Below are 26,630 nucleotides of genomic sequence, written 5' to 3' on the forward strand. Positions count from 1 at the left end.
CAATCTTTAGTGCAATCGTGCAACTTAATTATACTGGCAAGTGTTTATCAGAAAGACACTAATGTCTTTCAACAGTTTTATTATGTGCAGAATTACATATGAGGTCACAATATAAGAATATAACTGAGTAAGAACATACCTTTAGCAAAACCCTCTGTGGAAAGTTTATCTTAAAATTCACATTTTTCTGTGGGCATTGTAAAATATCTTAGAAATGGCTAGAAAACTAGAATACATGGACATACTGAAACAAAGAAGAGAATGAAGTTCTGCTCATTCGTTGAAAGCAATACCAGCAAGCATATAATCCCCCACCCTTTCCTGATGTCTGCATCCTCCTGTGACCATTCTTGACCAGAAGGGAAATAGGAGACAGAGCAAAGTATGTCTCCTACCACTTGCGGAAGCAATCCAAGGTCTATTGGGGCACATGCTCGCAGTAATCATGAGTTCTGGGTAGAGATCAAACAATTGCAAGTGATCAAAATACTGGGTGCCTCTATAAAAGTCCTCAACTCCATTACAGCACTTAATAACAGCCACACTGCCCCATTGCAACTTCATTCTTTTCTCATCATGTGGTCAAGGGCCTACTTGCCTCAGAACTACTTTGGGAGTTTGATAAAATCATTATTTCCTGGGATTGGTACCAAGGGAAGAATCATCCATTGTGCAGCTAAACACTGGGGAAATTCTTATGTCTACTCGAGTTCGAAAATTGCTCTAGAGTCATTTTTATGCTGTTAGTATTTCTAGTACCATACTTGATACTTACAACTCAAGTTTTGCTGATGTAAAAAAAGAAAATGAAGATTTTAGTCTTTTCTAATGAGGAAAAAAAAAATCCAAGTGGCTTATAATGTTATTTACTAAGGAACTAAATGCATGTGCATAATTCAATTCACTAAAATCATTAACTTGTTTGCTCAAAATCTGTCTTATTTTACCAAAATGATTTTTGTCATATGAGGGCCAAATCACTTATTTCCAAAGAATACAATATTTGAAATTACGTATCTAAAATTTAGATTGCAATTCTGAAATGAACATTGTGTTTATGATGTTTATCCAAAACTATAAAAAGTAATATAGATGGTGATGGGGGCAGATTTTATAATATAATGTGTGGTTAAGTAAAAGCAATTTTATGAGTATTCTACTTCATACTTTTATAAAAATTGTTATTTTACTGTTATTAATTCTCATGTACCAGGTGTCATATTAGGAAAATTATGACTAGCCTAGAACTCAGGGACTAACCAGGTTACAAAAGCTAACGTTTAAAAAATTAATGTTCAATTACTTTACCTATGGCTAACATTTTGTACAAGATTGAATTCCAAACTCTTTTCTGAACTGAAATAATGAAGCATTGAGAATTCTGATGGGACTGCTTTCATTAATATTCAACATTTAGAAGTGTATAATATAATAAGATCTACGTAGAAATTCTCATAAAAATGTAAACTACTAGACAAGGAAAGATGATTTTAGAAAATGAAGAACTGGGAAGAATTATTACAATTTTTTCTATATTATTCCTTCTCTCTTATTAAAATGTATAAGGATACTGTCCATCAAAAACTGAAGCTCTATATAATATAAAAGTTTTAAACACAGAGCTATGTCAAGAATATACCATATGACCCAACAATCCCACTACTGGGCATATACCCTGAGAAAACCGTAATTCAAAAAGAGTCATGTACCAAAATGTTCATTGCAGCTCTATTTACAATAGCCCGGAGATGGAAACAACCTAAGTGTCCATCATCAGATGAATGGATAAAGAAGATGTGGCACATATATACAATGGAATATTACTCAGCCATAAAAAGAAACAAAATTGAGCTATTTGTAATGAGGTGGATGAACCTAGAGTCTGTCATACAGAGTGAAGTAAGTCAGAAAGAGAAAGACAAGTACCGTATGCTAACACATATATGTGGAATTTAAGAAAAAAAAAATGTCATGAAGAGCCTAGGGCTAAGACAGGAATAAAGACACAGACCTACTGCAGAACGGACTTGAGGATATGCAGAGGGGGAAGGGTAAGCTGTGACAAAGGGAGAGAGAGGCATGGATATATATACACTAACAAACGTAAGGTAGATGGCTAGTGGGAAGCAGCCGCATAGCACAGGGAGATCAGCTCGGTGCTATGTGACCGCCTGGAGGGGTGGGATATGGAGGGTGGGAGGGAGGGAAGAGATACGGGAACATATGTATATGAATAACTGATTCACTTTGTTATAAAGCAGAAACTAACACACCATTGTAAAGCAATTATACTCCAATAAAGACGTAAAAAAAAAAAGAATATATGAAAATAAATGTTTTAAATTTATTCTTAAACAATTTTAGTAATCTATTTTACGTATTGAATCTGGTTGCTTAATTACTTACACTTAAATATAGTGTAGAGAAAAAGCTATTCAAATACTGAATTTTCCCTTATATTTTTTTCTCTGAGCTTGTAAGAGTAAGATAATATTAGTATTTAAAAATTTTACCAGTTGAACTTGAGGAATTCCTATATATTAATATAGCTTAAAATTGTAAGCAAAGTTGAAAATCAGCAACAGATACTTGAAAATATAGACACAGTTGGAGGATACAGTTCTTTCATTGGAAATTCTTAGTACCTCTGGACAGTCATATTTAACAAGACATCATCCTTACCCTTCAATGATCCTGATTCTCACTACGCTAACATTTTATAGTTCTCTCTCATCACTTGGATCTTCAGATCGGCTATTTTGAAATTCAACAGGATAACTTACCACAATTATCCATAAGTACCATAATGTTGATTTAAAATGCCTCAATATCAATTCCCTAATCATTTATACTTTTTATATGTTTACTTAAAAATCATTTAATGATTATTATAAAAAACAATTGTTCAGACTTTAATATAAAGATTATGAAGCACAATTCCTACCCTTAATGGGATTTATGTACTAAAAAAAGGAAATGGATCTTTACAAGTTACCTTAATACAAGGTAGTTTATTTTAGTATTTCATTAAGACCTGTGGCTAAAGAATCTTATTTGTCCTAGGGTTAATTAGAAACACAGTCTTGGAAACAAAGTGCCAATAAATCCTTAAGTATCATAAAATGCAGAACTGAACAATTTATACATCCAAAACAACATTTAACTTTTACAAAGTCTGTTTGACATAAAAAAAAAATCTGAAAATGTATCATGAATCAGTATGCAAACCACTGTGAACAGTATAAGACCATACATAAAATGTGAGCTCTTTCACATATGTACACACGAACTTACAATTCCAGGCAAATGTCATCAATACTTATTTCTTAGTGAAGGGCTGTGGTATAACTATAATTTTATTCTTATCTTATTCTCTATTTTTCAAATGTTCTACAATTTACTTTTACAAGAGAATACCCCTAAAACTATTCCATATGGTTCCTTTCATGACAAAATAGCCTGACACCAACCCAATTTTTATCATTAGGAGAAAATGGCATCAAAATAACTCCCTACTAGTGTTAAAAAACGGTTCATGTTCTCGGATATTAAAACAAAGTGGGAGCATAGAATAACATTAGTGACCTTTTACAAGGAGCGCCCATCTAAATCAGTTGTCTTTCAGTCTATATTTGTCTATATTTGTCTATATTTGTATAGACAAATATGTATATTTGTCTATATGTATATAGACAACTATATGTATATATAGTTGTATATATATATACATATAGTATATGTATATATATGTATATATGTATATGTATATGTCTATATGTATATATATGTATATGTATATATATGTATATGTATATATATGTATATATATGTATATATATGTCTATATTTGTCCTCTGAGCGGTTGAGACGGAATAGAGCTTTACGTATTGAAAGCAGAAGGCATCTAGCACCAAGCCTAGCAGAAGTTTAGCCAAATATTTCAGGAACAGTCCTCACTCCATCATTTTAAAGTCCTTCAACCTGGTTAGGTTTTTTCTTGGTTAAATTATTTCTCTTTCTTTACCTGAAAACGTGGAGATACTGACCCCAAATTCCTAGAGATAAAATACTAAATCTGAATGCCGGGTTCAGGCCTGGTATCCAGCATTGGTATGCATGGCAGTGGATGATGACGATGATGATGATAATTATAATTATAATTAAGGCCACCAAAATGTAGTGAGTGCCTAATATGTGCCAATAACTGTTCTGGTGTTTTACAAGCACTGATTTCTTTTAACCTCATTGCACCCCTGTGAACAAGTGCTCTTCTTACCTCATTTTGCACTTGTGGTGGCTGAGGCACTGAAAAAGTAAACACCTTGCAGAAGTTCACATATCTGTACTAGTAAAAACTGTAAGAGCAGCAGTGGCCAGCAGCATTAACAACAAGGATTATTAAACTGGTAAAACCATCGGATGGGAACAAATAATAATGGAGCTTTCTTTTTCTGTTTCTCTATTAAAACAACAGTGAATTCCAGAGAGATGTTTCAATAATGAATAAGTATCTATCTTACCAAGGATGACTACTGAAGGGTTACACTGATATCATGTTTTATAACAGCTAATTTTTTCATGGTTACATCCAGTGTTTTAACTAGGCTGATGGTGTATGAATGTTTGATGGATAGGGTCTTATCTGTGGTATTCATGCAAAGAATGAAATTCTTTGCTCCTGTTGAGTCCACCTGTGTTTAGAAATCTGTATTAGTTTCCTAGTGTTGCTGTAAAAAATTACCACGGACTTAGTGACTTAAAAGCCACAGAAATTTATTATCTTACAGTACTGGAAGTTAGAAGTCTGAAATGAGTCTCACTAGGCTAAAACCAAGACATAGGCAGGGCTATGTTCCTTCTGGAGGGCCAGAGAAGAATCCATTCTTTTGCATTTTTCAGCTTCTAGAAGCAATCCACAGTTCTTGGCTCTCGCCCCAATCCTCCATCTTCAAGCCAGCAACATTGGGCTCAGTCCTTCTCATGCTATTGGGTTGCCCAAAAAGTTCGTTCGGGTTTTTCCATAAGATGTTACAGAATACAGTACGTGTCCCCAGCAGCAAGAGACACGCTGCCTTGCTCCTTCACGTGTAAGGACCCTAGTGAATATACTGAACCCGCCTGGATAATCCATGATACTCTCCCCCTCTCAAGGTAAACTGGTTAGTGATCTTTAACTTCACCTTCAACCTTAATCCTTTTTTTGCCAGGTGAATAACATATTCATAGGTTCGAGGATTAGGATGTAGATATCTTTGGGGTGCCATTATTCTGTCCACCACAACATCTGAACACTGCTTTCAGCTCTGGTTCTATCCCTTCCTTCCCCAAAGCCTTCTGAATTAAAACAGATAGATATACGTGCAAGTATACTTTCTGCTTCTCCTCACACAGTGTTTGTAGGAAGCTTAAAAGATCATTGTTTAAATTTCTTATTGAGTCAAAGCAAATGATACATTAGAAGAATTTTCTAAGAGTCAATTAGCAGGGGTTTGAAAATTCCTTTGAGGATGCAAAGCATCAGGCACATGCAAATTATTAGCCTTGCATTCTGAAAGTACTCTACTGCAGGCATTTTACAATACATTTTAATCACATATGTATTACAGCTTTCATTATTTTAAATACCCTGACGGCCTTCATTAAAGACATGTTTTCTAGCATTTCATTGTAGATATTTCACTTCCTATCACTTCATGCATCTCCAAGGACCTTGAAAGTAGCAAAACTTTCTAAATTTTTATGATTATCGGTTGGAAACTGTGGTTGTCTATTCTATCGCTTGTAAAGAATGTTTCTAAGTGGATCTACTAATAAGTAACGATATCATCTTCTATGCTGTACATGTTTCTATTAAGATGACTTTCTATATACATGGCTACTTTATTGATTAAAAAATGGGAAATGTTCACATGGGAGGAATATCTGCCTGACATGGATGTATATATGGGTTTGTGTGAGAATGAAATGAGTTTACTTCAGAGAGGCATACAGTGGTCAAGAGGCCAAGCTTTGGGGTAAGGCTGTCATGAGTCCAAATTCGGCAAATAACTACCATCTCTGAGCTTGGTTCCCCCACTTGTAACATTTGGATAATACTACTTATGAAACTGGTTGTTGTGAGAATTAAATGAGATGAAGTATGTGGAGCATTTATCATAGTGCCTGACACCTGTCAGCTCTAAATAAAGCTTCCTTTCAATCTAATGGAAAGTGAAATCTGTCTTTCGAGACAGCATTTGCCAGTGGGTGGGATGCAAACTCCTGGGACACTGTGACAGCAAGTCACAGAGGGAAAGTCATTCCCTTTAGAGTACTTCTCCAATCCTGACTCCTTCAAGGGCTATGTCTCAGTTTGGAGCTCCTGTGAGTTCATGAACTCCAACACGATCAGAGACAGAGTGACCCATGTGCCCAGAGCTTATCCTTAGCTACAATGTTTTCAAAATTATTTGATTTTCAATCTGTTTATTTGTATGGTCCCCTTCTACTTACGGCAAGTGATGATGATATTTCATTTACGGTAGTGATGTAATTTTTTAAAATATATCATATTTAAGCTAAAAAAATTTAGCCTAAAGAAAAGCTTTTTCTTAAGAGGGAGCCAAAAATTGGGGAAGGTCTTATGAGAATGACTGAAATTTGCAAAACTCGGTCCCTAGAGACCGTACTCATGACTGCATTCTAAAATGAGTGGTGACTTTCTGGAACAGCAGGTATGCATCAGGAATCACCCTGAATACTCAGAGAAAACACTCTTAGCCGTTGCTCGGCCTGCATACTGGTTCTCATGACTGAATTATTCAGATCTATGCAGGCTGAGGGGTTCTGAGTCACCTGATGTTGAATTACAGTGAAGATAAAAAGAAACAGAGCTATTCAGCTTGTCCCATCCTATTTCACTTAAATATACTCCCTGAGGGCTGGAGCCAACTTTGTGTATATCCCTGGACCCTAGCACAGGAGATGCAGAATAAATGAAGGAAAATTACTCCTACACAAGAATATAGAGGCATTAGTCCACTCTTTCTTGACAAATATCCTCACTCCCAAGTGCCTAGAGAAACCAACTTTAATTTCTGTAGTGTTTTTCTTTTAAGATAAGAGATACTAATTGAATTACTGTTATGAGCCAATCATTCTCCTGAATAACTGATGTTATCATCAATATACATAATGCCTCCTGGGCATCGGAGAGGTTGCATAGCTTGCAAAAGAGGAAGGTCCATCAGTGACAGAGCCAGGATTTGATCCTGTGCTTATTTGACTTCAAATCAAGCTCTATAAAAAAATTTTTTCCTATGTTCCTAAAAACTATTGTTTTATTTATTATTTTTAGGTCCAATTTTTCTTTAAAAAATGTTATATACATACAGGTTAAAAAAAATGTCCCAATATGTAAACAGGATGAAGTCTGGGCAGTACACTGAAATGGGATTTTATGTTTCTTCCTTATATTTCCCAAATTTTCTACAATCAAAACCATCCCCAATATGTCTTAGAAGAGTTAATAAAGTTAAATTTTTTTGTTGTTGTTGCAGGGCCCATAAGCATCTTGAAAGTGTTAATTTACATTGTCAATGTTTAAAAAACAATATGGCTGACAACACTAGGGACATGCTTGGCTATAAAACCCTTTCCAAATATTAAAACTGTGCTCTTTCCACTGTATCATGATAAATTCAAGGGACTAAAGTGACATAAGCATTGGAAAATGTCTGAGAACACTGGCAATATAACTTAAGAAATCCTAAGAAAAACATCTGGGAAAGAGAATCATGATTTAAATGAAGGTTAAATTATAATTCTCATTTATAATCATAATTTAAATGACAGTTAAAACTTAAGCAATGTACAGCATGGTGACTAAAAGTAACGTGGTGACTACAGGGAACAATACCATATTGTATACTTACAATTGACTGAGAGAGTATACATAGTTTTTAATTGAAATATAATTGACCTACAATACTATGTTAGTTCCAGTTACACAACATAGTGATTTGATATTTCTGTACATTACAAAATGATCACCATAAGTCTAGTTACCATCTGTCACCATACAAACTTATGACAATATTATTGACTATACTCCCCTTGCTGTACATTTCACCCCTATGACTCATTTATTTTGTAACTGAAAGTCTGTACCTCTTAATCTCTCTCACCAATCACTCATCCCCTCACCCTCCTTCTCTATGGCAACCACCTGTTTGTTCTCTGTACCTATGACTGTTTGGGTTTTGTTATGCTGCTTAGTTTGTTTTGTTTTTCTATAAAAGTGAAATCATACCAAATTTGTCTTTCTCAGTCTTTCTTTAAATTAATTAAAATAATCTTGTATGGACAATGATCTATTCTTTTATCCAATAAATCATTGTGGATTTTCTTCTTTTTCTTTTGTTTTCTTTTGTTTTAAAACATTGTGCAACAGATTTATATGAGGAGAGAGCACAGCTGACATATTTACAAATGTCATATCACCAAACAGCTATACAAATGTAATTTTAAAGTGTACATACAAACAGTAAATATATTAAAGCTACAATGCTAAACGAGTAAAACTATTAAAAGTAAACATAGAAAAATAAAAACTAGAAGTACATACACTGCTTTTTTCTACTTTTTCAGTCTTTGTTACATATTTTCAATTATGTGCATGTATTATTTTAGAAAAAATAATGAAGCACAATGATTTAATCTTCTAGACATACATGGAGGATATTAAATTTCATTTACTTTTAAACCATAATCATACTCTTTCTGTTTGCCCCAGAATATATTTTAATTAAATATTCTTAGTTATATTAAATGGTTATAGAAATCTTAGTAAAAATACTAAACTATTAGTTACCAGATTTATAAAGTTAATATAATATTGAGAAATGCCTTAAAATTATCTTTGTGTAAAAAATTCTATGAGGACTTTCCTGGTGGCACAGTGGTTAAGAATCCACCTGCCAATGCAGGGGACACAGGTTCGAGCCCTGGTCCAGGAAGAGCCCACATGCCGTGAAGCAACTAAGCCTGTGCACCACAACTCACAACTACTGAGCCTGTGCTCTAGAGCCCATGAGCCACAACTACTGAGCCCGCGTGCCACAACTACTGAAGCCTGCGCGCCCTAGAGCCTGTGCTCTGCAACAAAAGCCACCGCAATGAGAAGCCCGCACACCACCACGAAGAGTAGCCCCTGCTCGCCACAACTAAAGAAAGCCCGTGTGCAGCAATGCAGACCCAGTGCAGTCAAAAAAAATTTTTTTAATTGTAAAATTTATAAAAAATAAAAAAATAGTTCTGTGAATTTTTAAGACTTTTTTTTCACGATCAAAGGCAGCTCATATGCAAACCAAACAATTGAGAAAGAATTTGGAAACCAGGGTGGTTATCTAAGGGCAGATATAGGACTCCGAGGATATTCAGAAACAGGGCATTCAGAAATGGCTTCACCTTTATTTATCCTTTTTCATAAACTTAATTGGCTACTCTAATGTCACACTTTGTACTAGCAAATCAGGAAGCATCTATTAATGTGTTTTTCTCTGCTGAATGGATGCCAGAGGTTACCCCTTCCTTTAGATAGCAACCAATCTATTTCAGTAATAAAAGTCATTGTCATATTAACAATGTTTTCTATGTGGGCTGTTAAGTTAGTCAATCTCCAAGACATAAAATTCATTCTCTGTCTAAATTATTTGCATTTATATCAGTTTCTGTTGTTTTAGGTTGAAAAATATTTCAACAGAAATTTATTTGGGTGACTCTTAATAGCCCATACGTTTGCATCAAACGTGTTTCATTGACAGACATTTCTAACATGAAGTAATCTGTTTATGGCCATGTAGTCAAGATGCTCTTAATTTTAGAATGTTCTGATGAATGAAATCCCAATAGTTAAACAATGTGAAGGCATCTACATAGCTTACATGATTACTGAGATAGTGGTAGGTTTACAGATATAACATGTGAAAATATCTGTAAAATCATTTGCTCAGTTAAGATGCACACGTTAAATATCAACCTCATAAATACATTCCAAAATACTCTTATGTTAGAATTCCCTGTGTACTTTCCCAGTTCCATTTCATTCACACACTTTCCTTTCCCTAATAGAGAATCACCTTCTGATTTTCCTCCCATTTTCTCTAGCACATCCCGTAATCAAAGGTCCCACCTGAATGGTCAGAATTAAAAATAAGAGAATGAAAGAAATCGGCCAATTGTGTGTGCCCTACTCAGTCTACCAATGCCATTTCCCTACTGTATAGCTCCTTCTGCTTTTATTTCTATTATAAGCCTCCCTCCCTCCCACTCTTTCAAAATGTGGTCATCAGCAAAGGGTCAGAACTTTATTTACATAATGGAATGAAGAGACCGAGGAAAACAGCTAAAAGGAGTGCAACCAGTCTCTGGTTGAAAGAGTCATCCTCTCAAGAACTCACTGCCATTTAACAGGGATGATAACTTTGTGCAGAAGGACTTACTTCTCTACCAGTGTTGAGACGACAAAGCATCCCACGGTTAAATATATTTGTGAAACAATAGCTTCAAGGAGATTGAAGAGACATTGTTTATTGCAGAATTTCTCAGGCCATTTTAATGTCCTAATATATATATTCAAAACTTTTTCCTCCATAGAAAACTTTTTTCCAAGGAATATATATGCTATAGAGCAATATGGGCAACACAGTATTAAAGGAATAAAGCCCTGGAAGTATGAACTCGGGTTTTTGAGGTATTGACCATCAGGTAAGAGAAGTATGAGTCACCCTTCATAATGTCTCACATGGCCACTCACCTACTCACCTCGCAGCAGCCATGACGGCCATCAATTACAGAGCACCTGCTCTGCTGCAAGTATTACTAAGTGTTCTTTCCTCATTTCTTGGTGAGGTACAGAGAGGTCCTGTAACAGTTACCTAAGGTCATATGACTAACTACTAGGTGATTCAGGTAGGCTTTAAACTCAGAATGAGGAACCTAAGCCTAGATTTTCATATGCACCAGATCAGAAAATTATTCTCAGAGGTCACATAATAAAGTACTACATATGAGCATACTTTCTAGTGAATCTTCTATATTTTCCCAAGGAGAGGCAGAAATGAAATGTGTGTTAATTGCTAACTTCTCAGAAGGCTGGCTCTCATAAAAAAAATAGAAAAGCTGTCCCTTTCTCTCCATAATTATAGGAACTGTAGGTTACTTAAAACTAGAAATTTGCTTAGGGGCCCCTTTCTGTTATTCTCCTCACCCTTAGAGGTCTAGGTGAAACACTGTATAGATTTATACCCTATAAGGAATACACTGCTCAGACATAATTTAAACAATTTCAAATATATCACTAAAGCTTTACCTATACAACTATATCAACTATTATCTAACTATATGATGATATTAGAAATGCCTTTATCACAAAAGTTAAGAGTCAACTACAGTATGATCTGAGTCAACTACATTATGAGTCAACTACACTATGATCCAGTTTTTCTGTGTGTTGTTTTTTCTTCATGGGGCCGGGGAGGGGGGGGTATAATCTATGATACAGTTGTGGAACAAGTCTCCTCCAAGGATAAAGCAATGAACATTAACTACATTTTTATTTTTGAAAATATAATGCTTAAACAGAATTAAATTCTCAAAATGAGAAAAATGTTCTTTACCCATCAACTATTTTTCCTCAAGACAACGCACAATTCACATATAGAAGAACCACAGCATTTGTTTTCATAACAGATCACAGGTTTCATCAAGTTCAGTTTGTAGTGAATCCCCAGAGAATCATGTGTTTGAGATATTACAGTGTTTAATGTAGTGTTGACAAAAATTAAACAGGAGAACTGAAAGAACATTTATATGAGGCTCTCAATCCTGAGATTCATATGTATGTGACACCAGAAGTGCAGGGAATGAGCCATGTAAACACATTTCTTCCAATAAAAGTGAAAGCTGAATACCAGCTTATGCTGGATGTAATAATATTTGCCTTTTGCTAAGCACCTGTTATGAATGCTCCAGGCACTTTACACACAGAATTATATTTAATCATCATGATCCTAAAAAATAGGGTGCTACCCAATCCAGATATAAAAGAATTGGATCCTAGATAAGTAATCTGTTCAAAGTCACACAAGTAAGTGACAGATCCCATATCTGAGTTGATATAGGTAAGACATAGATATCAGTACAGATAATCAACTCACAAAGGTGAACACAACTTGTAGCCTTAGTTGTCGTGTAAAATAACATTTATCAATGTTAAATTAGAAAAATGTATAGGAAACAGGTGAGAGATTAGGAAAGTAGTTTCCTCTATAATACAAATAAAATTTTTGATAAATTGTAAACTAATATTCTATAGGCATATCCAAAGATCTATCTTAAATTCCTTTTAAAAAGGCATTGTGTGTCTTTTTTAATTTTAATATCTTATACAGTTTAATACTAATAAAATTTCAGATATTCTCCTTCTCATAATTTCAATGCAGAGGTCACATTTTTCCAATTAATGATTCAAGGAACTAATTTTGTGATAAAATATTACCTGGAAAGACATTTCAAATACAGAAAGTAATGACTTGTTACATTTGTTCACAGGAGCACATCAGGAAAGTTCAACCTTCATGTGGTTGTAACATGAGTGAGTAGAAAGTTTCCAATTTTGTCAATTGATTTAAGTAACCCAAGTTACTATATACTTCTGAAACCTAGGACCTTTTTCACACAGAATTTTCTTCCCAAATTAATCCAATAGAATACTTAATAGAATTTCAAGTTGATTCTCCCCAAATCGGTATATGCATATAATGCAATTCCAAAGAAATGAAAGGCATCTGTTTTTGTTAGTGCAGATCCAGCAAACAGGAGATGGCTTATAAGCCAGAAATTCTTAGGGTCCTGACGCCAGTGTGTTTCAGGTGCCAACATCTGGTTCAGTGCCTTCCAGATTCCCTAGCTTCCTGATGGTGATAAGAAAGCAGTCACCACCCCATTTGCCCCTACCCCCTGCTCCAGCCCCCCACCCAAGCGGGACACTTAGGAAAACTGTCCCAGCCTATTTCCAAACTCCTTACATCAATTATGTAAAAACTCAATTCCCTATCTTAAAGTTCTTTCTGCTTAAAACTGCTAGATTATTTTCTATTAAATGCTTCTAAACGTGTTACACAGCATCCCAATTGTTTCATGGGAAGGAAAAGTGGACAAAATAATCTCTAAATGCAAGTGGCAAAACAGAAGAATAAATATCTATTAATAGCCAAGAAAATAAAGGAAAAGGAGATTTCTTGGGAGAACTTTCCTTAGCAGATATTGGCTTGGGAATAAACAAATACATTAGTAGAACAGAACACTCCAAATGCAAATTCCAGGATATACGAAAATTTGCTGTATGGCAATGGTGGTATTTCAATTCATTTGGAAGAGTAGGGTTCCTTTAATAAATGTTGATTTCTCAATTGGCTGCCCTTATTTTTTTAAAAAAAGAAAAACTTAAGTTGGATTTCAGCCTCATGCTATAAACAAAAATAAATCCCAAGCATACTACATGCAACTATAAAAAGTTAAATCCTAGAAAAAAAATGTAGAAAGTGACATTGGTCATTTAGGGGTTTATAAGACTTCTCCAGCCAAGACAGGAAACAGAACTAGGAAAGAAAATATACGCATATTTGAACCAATGAGCATTAAAATATATTCAGTGGCAACAAACACCATAATCTAAATCATTTAGAAAGACTAAGATAAAGAAAAGTATCTGTCATCCATAAGATAAAGTATATGATATGTTCTTACAGTATGATCTTACAATGTGCTCTTACAAATTATTAAGACAGAAGACATGATAGAAATATGAGTAAATGATATGAAAAAATGCTAGTTAAATTTTACCTAGCATTCAAATAATAATGAAATGTCACTATTAATATACCTTCTGTGGGTGGGCATGAATGGGAAGAGGGTCTCTTTAAACTGCTGGAGGGACTGTGAATTACGTTACCGTTTTTATGACAGTTATCTGGTAATATTTATATAACAATATTTTATAAGGGAGAAATCAAACCTTTAATGGATTTAACTGGGGTTTTTTTTGAAAGCTGAGAGCACTGCTATCCAACAGAAAATACAAGTCACAAATGCTAACCACATATGTAATTTTAATTTTGTAACAGCTACATTTCAAAAATAAAAACAGGTAAAATTAATTATAGTAATATATTTAATTTAATCCAGTAAGTGCAATATATTTAATCCATATAAAATGTAATCCATATAAAATGTAATCCATATAAAAATGACTGAGAGATTTTATATTCTACTTTTTTGTACTAAATCTTTGAAAACTAGTGTGCGTGTGTTTGTTTGTTTGTTTTTTTGCGGTAAGCGGGCCTCTCACTGTTGTGGCCTCTCCCGTTGCGGAGCACAGGCTCCGGACGCGGAGGCTCAGCGGCCATGGCTCACGGGCCCAGCCACTCTGCGGCATGTGGGATCTTCCCGGACCGGGGCACGAATCCGTGTCCCCTGCATTGGCAGGCGGACTCTCAACCACTGCGCCACCAGGGAAGCCCTTTTTGTTTTTTTTTTTAGTGTGTGTTTTTAGATTTCCAGCACATCTCAGTTTGAACCAGCTGTATTTCAAGCGCTCAAGAGCCACCTTATCTAGTGTATACAGTGTTAGGCAGCATGGTACAGTGTTTTTTGCCCATCAGCAGACAGAAAGTATGTAAGATTTCACTGATCTGACATCACAGAACAAATCTGCATTCTACACCCTTGTCAGGGAATGCAATTTTGAGCTCACTGTCATTTATTATCAAAATCTTCTATGACACAACTAACATGTAACAAGAACAGTCAACATTTATAACTATACCAACCTGCTTGAATGTGCTTTTATTTAGCAACATTCAGTTATGTGGATTCGGACAGGAAGAATACAATTGGATAGACTTATGTAGGGTTGCTGTTTTATCAAGCGGGTATGACAAAAAGAGGTGGGTGAGAGTTGAAGCATGTGCAAAGATATGATTGTAATAGTGATGCATTGATTCCAATTTGGATAAAAAGGACGGGATGATCAACAAAAAATAAAGCTATGGAATAATCTAGCATTGAAACAAAGTTTCTATGAAATATGAAAAGTTTTAGAAACAAAGTTTCTAAAGAAATATGTTATTTTCCATTAACATTGATGCTTAGGGAGAGAAGGAGGTGGGGAGAGGGAAAAGGAATGAAGGAGGAGAAGGAAGGGGAGGAGAGGAGGAGGAAGAAGCACTCTGGAAACATGGAAAAAGAGAAGGAAAGAAGTAAGGGAAAAAATGAAACAGCATATTTAAACACATAAGAAAATCTATACATTAAAATGTGTTCCTAATGGAATTTATGGAACTTGTCTTTGAAAGTTTTCACAGGAGAAAATCTCCTTTGGTGTAGTGCTATTAGCTTTTGAGTACAAGTAAATCATTATAGCAGCACAGATCTTAAAACAAAAAAATATATACATAAATAAAATTCTTTCCTTGGCCCACATCTCCTGCAGTGGCTACTTCCTTTCTACACTCTGGCAGCCACGCTTTAAAAAGTTGTCTACATGGCGTGCACATCCTCATCTACCTTCACCCTTCAACTCACATCCCCTCTACTAAAGCTACTTACTTCTCTAAGGTCATCTTAAGTTTCAAGGTGCCAGATCCATTGGCTAAATTTCAGTCCTCAATTTACCTGACCTATTCAAAGAATCTGAGTCAGTTCACCATTCTTGCCTTCCCCAAACATTTTATTCTTGAATTCTTGCCGTTTTACACTTATCTTCCTCCTTTTCTCTTTAGCCTCTCCTCAATCATATTGGGTAACTCCTCTCGCTCTATCAATGCTTTAAATGTTTGCTTTACATGGTTCTTTATCCTGGGTCATCTTTTCTTTCTACTCTAAACTCTTTTTTTTCTGTTATCTTATTTACTGATGCAGTTTTAAAGACTGTATTTTCCCCAATTTTATATCTCCAGCCTGAACTGCCCTTCTGAGCTCCAGATCATAATATCAAATGTTTACTTGACATCGCTACTTGAATATTTCCCAGATATCCCAAATATAATATACGCAAAATTGAAATTGGATGTTCTCATGCCCTTACCGTTTCCTCCTGCTCTTTCAATCTTTTCCATTGGAGTAAACGACAGCTTTATGACCCTCCAAGTTTTCCATGCCACAAACCTAAGACTGATTCTTCACATCTCTTTCCCCCTCAGGTTCTATATCTCCTACTATACCACAAAAAGTATGTAAGTAATAGTTCTTAATAAACATGTCCACTTCTCCCTATATTTTACTGGTTGATAAATTCCTAATTGTTCAAAACCTTTCCATTGTTTTGACCTCTTCCAATTTGTTGTACCAAAAGCAGGTTACATGATCTTTTTTTTTTAGGTTATAAATTCTCTTATTTTCACCTTCATTGATTTAGAAGGTGATTCAGAAGAACAGCCTCTCATGTGATCTTCTAAAAACCAAAATCTAGTGATGTCATGCTTCTGTTTTAAAACTCTTCAATAGCTACTCATTATATTTACTTAGGGAACTTTGCTCACAGATTTATGTAATTTAGTTTCCGTTTACTTTTCCAGCTTCTTCTTCTGCAACTCTCCCCGTGGCTCATTATAAGACTGTGAATGTACCCTTGTCAAAACCTGAAAATCTTTTATCATTCTGAGCCTAATTCCTTCATCTACATCACTACACTTAATTGATCACACCTGAACTTCATTAATTTGTGCCTATCTCCCCAGTTTGGTAAGAGCACACTGAATTTAATCTTGTTTTCCAAGATGATCATTAACCCCATTATTAACATATCATCTGTAACCTAATGAGGATACTAAACTTTCTACTCTATTACTAAAAAAAAATCTTAATCAAGGACCAATCTCTGAAGTACAATGCTGATTACACTGCTTCAGATTGATATTAATCCGCTGACAGTGTGTATAAAGTTTTCACAATTGCCTGTCAGTGATGCTATTTTTCATCATATGCCGGGGGATTGCGATAATAGTCAGTAAATTATGCTGCTTTTGTATCTTCTCTTCCTTTTTTACCAAGATAAATGTCATAAGCATCCTCTCTGTGTGCCTCAATTTCAATACATTCTAAAAATTTGTCAGAAACAGTATGCTGTAAATTTTTCAGATAAATAAAAACAGAGTTAACAAAACAAAAAGTCTATTGCTAAATTTTATAATTAACGTAATTCTGTAACTATAGTACATAATGCAAAACTCTAGACTTCTTAACAGTGCTTAATTCTTATAATATTAACCTTTGAATGAAGTATTTCCTCACCAACTATAGAGACTTCAAGTTTAGAGACAAAAATAGCTGCATGCAGTTTCTTCAAATATCAACAATAAAGCTAGAAAACTCCAAATATTCTTATCTAGAGGAACACAAGACTTACTCATAAGGCACCCTACTTTCAGCACATAAAAGGAATAGACCTAATTCTCAGATTGTTTTAACTTTCAATGGAAGATGCATAGAAGACATCACTTGAACAATAATAACAACTTTCTAAAAGAGAAGAAGCTTCTGTGAACAGGAGTGGCAGTGTTTGAGAAATGAAGTTATTCTAACCCAAACTCTTTTTTTTCCTCCAAAGAGGAGACGCTCATTCAAATTAGTCCATGTAAAGAGAAGGTCATTGCAAGGACGCCACAGGCATTTCATGAACAGACAATATCAGAACAAGGGCAGCTGGGTCTTACTTGGTCTGGAAATGGGAAGTCAGAAACTAAAACTCCTCTCTTTGTCTTTCAGTGCTCCTTAATTCTCTCTTCTCGTCTTCTTTCTAATTATCCACCTTGCACATGAGTCAACTAGCTGTCAGCCTCTACTGTGTATCATCACACATCGACCTTCCCCTGACAACAGTCTCATTATCTCTTGTTTGAAAGAAGGGCTTGGTTGAGGCCAACAAACCTTTAAATGTGTGTGCCAGACAACACACATCACTGGTCATGAAGCAGTCCACGGACTGGCTGCCTTTGAATCAAGTGCCTATTCTTGGCCAAAGTAACTGTTTCTGGAATCTGGGCTGTTCATGGTTCTACCCATTTTACATAGGTATGGATGGACAGGATATGATAAAGGAAGGGTCCTCTGGTCTACAGAGAAGTGCCTGGAGTAGTGAAAGTTCTAAACTCTTACTGAAAAGTAATGAGGAAATTAAGGAAATTATCTCCTTAATTGAAATCAAAGTAGATTTTTGCTTCAGTTTTATCTCACTCACTTTCCCAACTGTGACCCAATGGTTCACGAATTGTATTAAAACTGTAGTTGTCTCCTGAGATTTTTTAATTACATGGGTCTACTAAATCTAAATAAAATGTGATTGGCCAATGTAGAAAATGTATAAATTTTAGGGATTCTTCATACAGTCACAAGAAATACGCTACAACAGTGGTCCCCCAACCTTTTTGGCACCAGGGACCGGTTTCGTGGAAGGCAATTTTTCCGCTGGCTGGGCGGGGGGCAGGGTGGTCCAGGCAGTAATGCGAGCGATGGGGAGCGGCAGTGAAGTGTCCCCTTGCTCCCCTCCTGCTGTGCGGCCCAGTTCCTAACAGGCTGCGGACCACTAACGGTCCACGGCCTGGGGGTTGGGGAGCCCTGCTCTACAATGTGTCATTCCAGTTCCATGATTTTATAGAATCCTACCACTTTGATATGATTTGTTTCTCCATATCTTTGATGTTGGTGCTTCACCCTCCACCCCAAACCCTAAAACAAAATTACACATTTTTTTAGGAAATGAAAGAACACAATGAATTATTAAATGTTTTCATATGATTATATGGAACAATATAACTTCTTGTCCAAAGTAGGTGCTAATCCTCTGATGCTCTCAACTGTCAAGGTAATGTGATATCTATATGGTATGAATTCCAAGTAGAAACGTAATAAATGGTAGCTATTAAAAGAAGGCCAAAATTTCAAGTGGTCTGACACTATGCTTTCTTCTGAAAGTTAGACATGATCCTAAGGATAAATTCAAACAAAAAGGGAATGAGGATATTGATGCCAACCAAAGGATGAAGTTTACACCTCAGGGTAGATCATGACCAAACGAAATCAGGCAAATGAAATTCCAAGTCAGGAACTGTTCTTACACTTTTCAGTATGTCTTCCTTATAAAATGGAACACATAAATCATGAAGCAATGAGAATTACTAATATGGAAAAGAGGTACAGGAGCTTAAAAGAAAGGAAAATATGGCACATGCTTAATATGATAAAACAAAACTTATTTTAATAAACTGGAGCAAAGAAAATCTTATAAAAGACCACAAGGCAATGATGAATTACTTCTCATGATTACAAAGGGAAGTGGTCTTTCTGGATTATCTCAATTTGGAGCACTTGGAAGCAACAATGATAAAGTGGTAAAGGTCTAGAAGGCTCATTATTTTTCTCTGAGTCAAAAGTAAATACAGGAGGGTATAAGTCCATACAATATCTGTTATTTTCACCACCTGGACTATTTCAGTGTCTGCAGTAAAACTTAGATACCATTCTTTACATTTAAAACCGGAAAGAATTACAAGGCCATATAATAACTTATTTTTAAATAATAACTTCCAGAATGTTTGTCCTTCCTATTCTTATTTCATAGTTGTCTCCAAAATTACTATAAGATATTCTATAATTTATAAAGAAAGTAATAAAATAGCAACTGTAACTTAGATGATCGGGCAAAAGCCATTTAAATTCTCAAAACATGTGATTTATATTTGGCAGGAATGATATTCTTTACATTGGATTTTTTTTAACCCAACAGTAAATATTTTGGTAAAATAGATCTTCCATCTTCTTATAATTTGATGAAGTATCCCACAATTTTATGTTTGATGCTTATTTTTTTCACATACATTTATTTTTTTTTAATTGGGTCACAATTGGTACTCTGTGATATGGGGAAATAAAACACACTCTCATTTTGTCCTCTTAAATTCCCGCTTTATTCTTTCCTGTAACTGCCCTAGTTTAAACCCTTTTAATCCATCTATCCTTAGTTATTCTCATTGTGGATTCCTTCTTTTTCTCCTCTCAGAACTATTAACCACACTATTTCCCCAAGATTATGACAATATCTTACTACAGAAGACACACTCCCAAATTTTTTTAGTGTGGGAGTTTGATGGCTTCATTAAGTTTTTCCCCAAGTCACCATGAGGCAGCTTCTCAATAAGAACTCTATCTTTTACATGTAAATATGACACTACTGACCAACGACCAAGGAAGTAAAACTAACACGTATCAAGCAATTACTCTTTGCTATGGCACCCTGAAAAGCACTTCACATGCATTTTCTCCTTTAATCCTCAGAAACATTCTTTCAAATAAATGTTGCTTTGTACCCACTTTTGCTTTTTTAATGGACCATTTGGGATAATGACAGATTGATTGATTTATCCAAGATCGCAAAGCAGATATGCAATGAAGCTGGACTGAAGCAGTCTGAGCCCAGAGGCCATCATAAGTAGGGTATGATCACCTAAAGCACATGTTCAGATACATGTGGCAAGAAAGGTCCCTCTGCTACCCCAAGTACGACGCCCAGTATGCTGTTGTGTACGCCTGAAATCCTAAGCAAGTAAATATTACAGAATTATCCCATATTAAAGTAAAAAGGCCCTGAGAGAGCTACCTCTCTTTAAAATCTCAGCATAAGTAAGCTTATCTCAGAACCTTTCTCGCTGGTCTGAAGAAAGCAAGTTTTACCAGCCACTAGAGTTAAATAGGGTATTTCCCTGGTAGGAGAAATCTACCTTGTTGGCTATGTTGGAAGACTGTAGTTAAGAGTAAAGAGCTTCAAATCTGCAAGAACTTTAGGACACAAAGGAAAGACCTAGACAAACCATGTTTCTCACAAGCAAAGATGCAGTCCATCAGACCACAGTTTTCAGAATGTTAATGTTCAACGTTTAGAAAGTTAACATATTAAAATGTGAGACGGAACAGATGCTTTCTGCTTTTAACCTAACAACTGATCTCTCTCTTCATCAGAGGCATCAAATAATAAAAAATACAAAAACTATGGGGTAGGGAGCAATCTGTGCTTTAATAAACAGTCCTTATTGAAGGTAGCAGTTTAAATTTAAACATTAGTTTTGGAATAAAACAAGGAAGGAACTTCTCTTTTGGACATTAGTGGACAGTATCTAGTTAAACATAAAGCCAGAAAATAAAGTCTAAGCGGAATTTTCACCACTGTGCACCATTTTCACACTGTCTTAGTTCTGGGTATCGTATCTTTTCTGCTTCCATTAAAGGACAAGTTGGACACTCAAAGATTTCTCTGATGGCAGTAAACACAGATATTGTCATTACAAATACACAATACACCTAATGCTAGACATATAATCTTCATAGGCATGAAACTGTATTTACCACTTTAAACTGTGTTTGCCCATTTTACACTCATATCACTACACAAGTCTTGGGGGTGGGCAGGTAAAGATTGTTGGTGAAATGATGAACAGGATCTTCAAATAGTTATTGGTTATGGGACTGTGGGCAAATCACTCCCTGAGTCTCAGTTTTCGCATGTCTAAAATGAGGCAGTTGGACTAACTGACCCTTAATGTGTCACATTAAGCCAAAGTCTAAGATGCTGTGGAGACACTTGCCCAAAGCAGACACAGAGGTCACACGGAAAGGTATCCATTTTTTAAAAAAGGATTAATCAGAAATAGTTCTTTTAGAATACTCTTCATATCTAGGAATGGCATGGGTTAATAACAAAAAGATAGCTCAGTATAAGAAAAGTGTCATTACCTGAGCCAGATGAGGAGACAAATGAAGCAAGTAATAAATACCATATTGGAAGGACCAAAGGAGATGGGGGGAAACGCATGGGAGGAACAGGGCTATTCAGGATGAGACAAAAGTTGGTTCACATCACTCCAGCATTATTCACAATGGCAAATACCTCAAAGTATTACTTGAGTATTAAGTGAAATAATAGTCATGTTCTGGCTAAAGTGCTCCATCTAGAAGTTTGAAACAAATTGTAGCTGATTCTATTTAACTAAATTGTTCAGTTGAAATTACAAAAGAGCTAACCTACTCAAGGTTCAAAAGACAAGGCTGGTTTATTTACTGAACCAAGCACAGATGCAGTCCATCAGACCACAGTTTTCAGAATAATGTTTAACATTTAGAAAGTTAACATATTAAGATATAATTCCTTTCTTGCCATTTCCATTGCCACAAATACCCCCATTTTAACTGAAAAACAGTCTTTTAAAATTTATATATGAAAAAAAACACTTGCCAAGAGAAACAGCTAAAGCCATAATTTCATTACTTAACAAAATGCTAATAAGCTATGAGAAACTTCATTCAGCAAATTAATAGAATTTCACTCAGATTTTCTTATCGCACATCTCAGTGTGAACATTTCCAGGAATCTTAATATCCAAGTGAAGCCTTTTCTTTTTAATTTTCAAAACTGAACACTTTTTATAATCAGTGTACAATTCACAAATGCATTTGACATACTTCAAAAAGGAATGAAAACAAGTGCCTTAACTTCTGTTTGACCCATAAATGCATTTATGTATTCAACCGAACGGACTGCTTTTCCTTTCAACAAGTTAAGAAAATCTGTGTTTCGAGGAGTTTTTACAGAAAGTAACCTGTCTGATTAGTAGGTCACAGGCCAAATTTACCGGATTGGATTTTGGGAGACCTGGCAGGTAAACGGGCGATGCTACCAAAGGGCAGGTTTGCCATGTTGACAAAAGTTTTAGGCTGATGAATAACTTTAAAACACGTTCCAAGCTGATTTTAGAAACTAGAGGAGCCTGTCCCGGGTGCTCGGGAAAGTTCCAGCTACTCAGAAGCTGCGGCACCGGCGGTGCCACGCCGCCCAGATTCAAGGAGCGCTCCCACCGCGTCGCGTCCCGATTCCCCCGGCAAGGAGCCCGCGACAGAAGCCGGCTGCGCGGCGGAGCGGCAGCCGTGGTCCCGCGGCCTCGAGGCGCACAGTCTCCGCGGGACCCCGGGGCGGGCTGGCCTCCTTCCGGCCGCCCGGCCGCGCGCACACCCACCTCGGGGCGCTGGGCCGCCTGCGGGCCATTCCCGACTCCCGCCCGCCCGGCCCGGCGCTGCTGGCAGCATCGCGGCTGCTGAAGCCCGGGCGCCTGGACAGGTGCCCGCCGAGCCCGGCCTCTCCCGGTCTGAGGTTCTCCGCGAGCTGGTCTCCGGGCCCCCGACCGTCCTCAGCCCGCTTCCCACCGCGGCGGCTGCGGCCGAGGTCCCGGAAACGCAGCCCCGGGGCGCGGGCCTCAGGGCGAGGGCTCGCCACGCTGGGCGCCCCGCGGAAGTGAAACTGCTCAAGGGCTTGCTCGGGCCTTCTTTTTAGGACGCTTTGGTTTCTCCTAACACTCTCTGGTCCTGTTCCCGCCTCATCTTTTCACTCAGGACATTTTTTGAGCTAGGCTACCTGTTCCTGTAGCCCTTCTTGTCCCATTCAAGGGCTTCCACGATGCTTCCACTTCCAGGAACAGGGATACCAGAAGTAGACACTTGCTGGAAAAGGGAACTAAGAGATATAGACATACAGATACGGATGTATCAGTAAAGGTATAAAGATGTACATGTAGATACGTAGTTGGTTTTTTTGTTTGTTTGGAGGGTTTTTTGGGTTGGTTCACTGTTTCTGATATTGCATTTTGCCCAGAAATTTTAAGCTAGAGCCATAAATTATAAAATGATTTTTAAATCCTAAAAATTTATTTCCTATTCCTGCTCCAAGTCAGAACCGGCCTAGTAAAAAAAATAATAAGTTATGGATCTAAATAGGTCCTTTGTTTGTTTGCTTTAAAGACTGTGAAATACTCAAGAGTTTCCCCCAGAGCCTTAAAATAAATGTCCCTTGTTCTCTCAAGGACCTCTAAATTACTAATTTACGTTCTGATGTTAAAAATATTTTTGAAGATCAATTTGAAGTTTTGGTAATCGTTCACGCCTAAATGTCCCTCTCCCTCTTTTTAGAAAAAAAACCTAAAGGAGGGAGGCTTGTGTAGCAATTATTTATCTCACAAAGTCTTTTTTAGAAAATCAACTGTCAAAGTATCAAAATGTTAAACTTTTCTTTCACATAATTGTACTTTTTTACATTTTATACCATAATGAAGTAAACTTGGAGAAATGTCAGCAAATTTTGAAAACTATTATAGGTATCGTTATCCGCTTTCCAATTGTTCCTTTAACCTCATTATTAACTTTAAGTTGATTTCCTGTATTTGAAATAATGGAGCAAAAGATATTATCTAATTTATGAAATAATATCATATTGACAAGTTTACTGTCTTCTACAAATGCCTGTTTACCAACAGACCGCAGTACAATAAGGTAAAGACAGAGGGTTTGGATTGCAGGGTGCATATAAACTCTTGGTCAAGAGTTCCAGGAATTCAGTTCTGAGGAAAGCATAAGTCGTCTTAAACCAATCCATTGGGGAGACAATGCCCTAAGTGATGTATCTTCTTCACAAAAGATACTGTGACAAAGATTTTTGTTTTGTTTTGTTTTGGTTTTTTTCGCGGTTGCGGCCTCTCCCGTTGCAGAGCACAGGCTCCGGACGCGCAGGTCAGCGGCCATGGCTCACGGGCCCAGCCGCTCCACGGCATGTGGGATCTTCCCGGACCAGGGCACAAACCCGTGTCCCCTGCATCGGCAGGCGGACTCTCAACCACTGCGCCACCAGGGAAGCCCTGACAAAGATTTTGAGGAGAAAGTGATATACACATTCCAGCTCCCGCTCCCCTGTTAAGTGTCCACATCTTCAAAGGCATCCCAGTTTGTTCTACGAAATACACAATGCTCATTCCCCCTCCCCCCAGCACACAAAGATTTGCAAAGAAGGATAGTCTTTAGATAGCAAACTGTATCTGTCACATGTCTGAAGAACCCCGGACTGGAAGTCAGAAGGCTGCGGATGCCATCTTGACTCTCCACCTCACTATCTGGGCAACCGGGGCAATTCTCAGTATTTCTGAGCCTTGCATAATCTCAGCTAAATGAGGAAATTGGAATAATTATATTCGAGTCTCTGCCAGCTATACAATTTTATGACGCTGTCTCCTCTAATACACATAGAAGACTTACAGTACATAGGATAATTAAGTATGTTTTCAGATGCTCACTTCCACAATTTATATCCATGTGATCCTGGTAAAATAAAAACAAAAATGTGTTTAAAATTATGGGCTGTTTTTTAAAACTACTTCATTGGTTAAGGCTTTGTGCTAGAAAATCTTTAAAAATCTACTAAAGTTCAAAAATTATTATAGGTTTGTTTTTGTTTCAGGTACGGAATGAGAACATAGCTCTTGTTCAAAAGTTATGAGGTAACAGCTTAGCCCCTTTACTTATTCGTTCACTCTTGTTTTATTAATGTTGCTGTTAACAGCTACTCGTTTTAAGTATTCTATGTGCCAAGCACTATGTAAGTGTTTCACAGTGTTCATGTCATTTGGTTCTCAAAACAATGTGGCTTTAACTATATTTTATAAATGAGGAATCTGGATTTTAAAAGTTTTAAGTGACAGAGCTGGAATTCAATCCCAGATCTGACCCTATAGCCTTCCCTCTTAGTTAGAAGCCTTCTCTTCCTTTTAAGGTCACATAAAGTTATTGCTAAAAATTACATGGACATCATAGGCAAGGTTATACATATACATATCAAAAAATTGCTTTTGTTTTCCTACTCACTTTCCCACAGAGCAAAAATCTCATAGAAATGAGCATCTATCTCCTTAAAAATAGGCATGAACCGTACTCATAGTTCATTACAATACTGGCACTATTGGTTGAGACTATGTAGACATTGTTTTCACAAAGAAAAGAAAATGTGTGGAGATGACACACACAGAGGCCGTGACCTAAGTCTTACATGTATTCTAACTTTGCCTATGCATTTACAAAAAGATATTTTAGAAATGTTTTCACTCATTTTGGTCTTGTTTCTTAGTGTCAAACACAACTTTAGTCACAGTTGACTTTACTTTCCCCCTACTTTCTCCCCTAAGGAAATGATACTGTCTGAAATGCTGGGTTATCTCTTGGTTCACACTTGTTCTCAGGGAAGAGGCACTTAGTAATTCTCACACTGAGATGCTTTTTCAGGCAGAATGCTACCAGCAGTGTGTAATAGCAGGTTTCTGATTTTTCCTCTATTATACAATGACAAAAAATGCTAGCCACAGTTGGTTTCTAGTTTCTCAATATATCAAACTCTTGGATCTATTGATTTTCGTCCCTTGCATTCTTTTTCTCTAGCAGCATACTGACAGCCTCAGTATTATCACTCTACTCGGTAGAAATTATCAGGGTCTCACACGGACGCTATGTTCCAATAACTGGATGTCTGAGGCTGTTTTGACTGTTGCCCTGTTGCAATTGCAGTGGCTGATTTCTTGTGCCCTTGCAGACTGGATGCTTTTGCTAATTCTGCTGGTTTTATTTCTACTTTTAGATTCTGGATCCCTTTAAAGAACAAAACAGGTTCTTTCCTAATGCAGCAAACTATTGTAAAAGTGAAAGAGTACTTTGCTGCTTCAAGGCTATTTATTATT

The 26,630-nt window shown here is 36.6% G+C and overlaps 1 protein-coding gene across 4 annotated transcripts in view; it reads right to left on the bottom strand.

Annotated features, from left to right (window-relative positions):
- The window catches only part of BANK1 (B cell scaffold protein with ankyrin repeats 1), a 317,778-nt gene extending 294,493 nt beyond the window's left edge, over window positions 1–23,285 (bottom strand). For all 4 annotated transcript variants that reach the window (XM_067736857.1, XM_067736855.1, XM_067736858.1 and 1 more), the window contains exon 1: window positions 23,100–23,285. In XM_067736857.1, the coding sequence (XP_067592958.1) occupies window positions 23,100–23,169 (70 nt within the window). In that variant the 5' untranslated portion in view covers window positions 23,170–23,285. The remainder of the gene's footprint in view (window positions 1–23,099) is intronic.
- Between the last annotated feature and the right edge of the window lie 3,345 nt (window positions 23,286–26,630).

The sequence above is a fragment of the Pseudorca crassidens genome, chromosome 4 (assembly GCF_039906515.1).
Source record: "Pseudorca crassidens isolate mPseCra1 chromosome 4, mPseCra1.hap1, whole genome shotgun sequence".
Classification (NCBI taxonomy): domain Eukaryota; kingdom Metazoa; phylum Chordata; class Mammalia; order Artiodactyla; family Delphinidae; genus Pseudorca; species Pseudorca crassidens.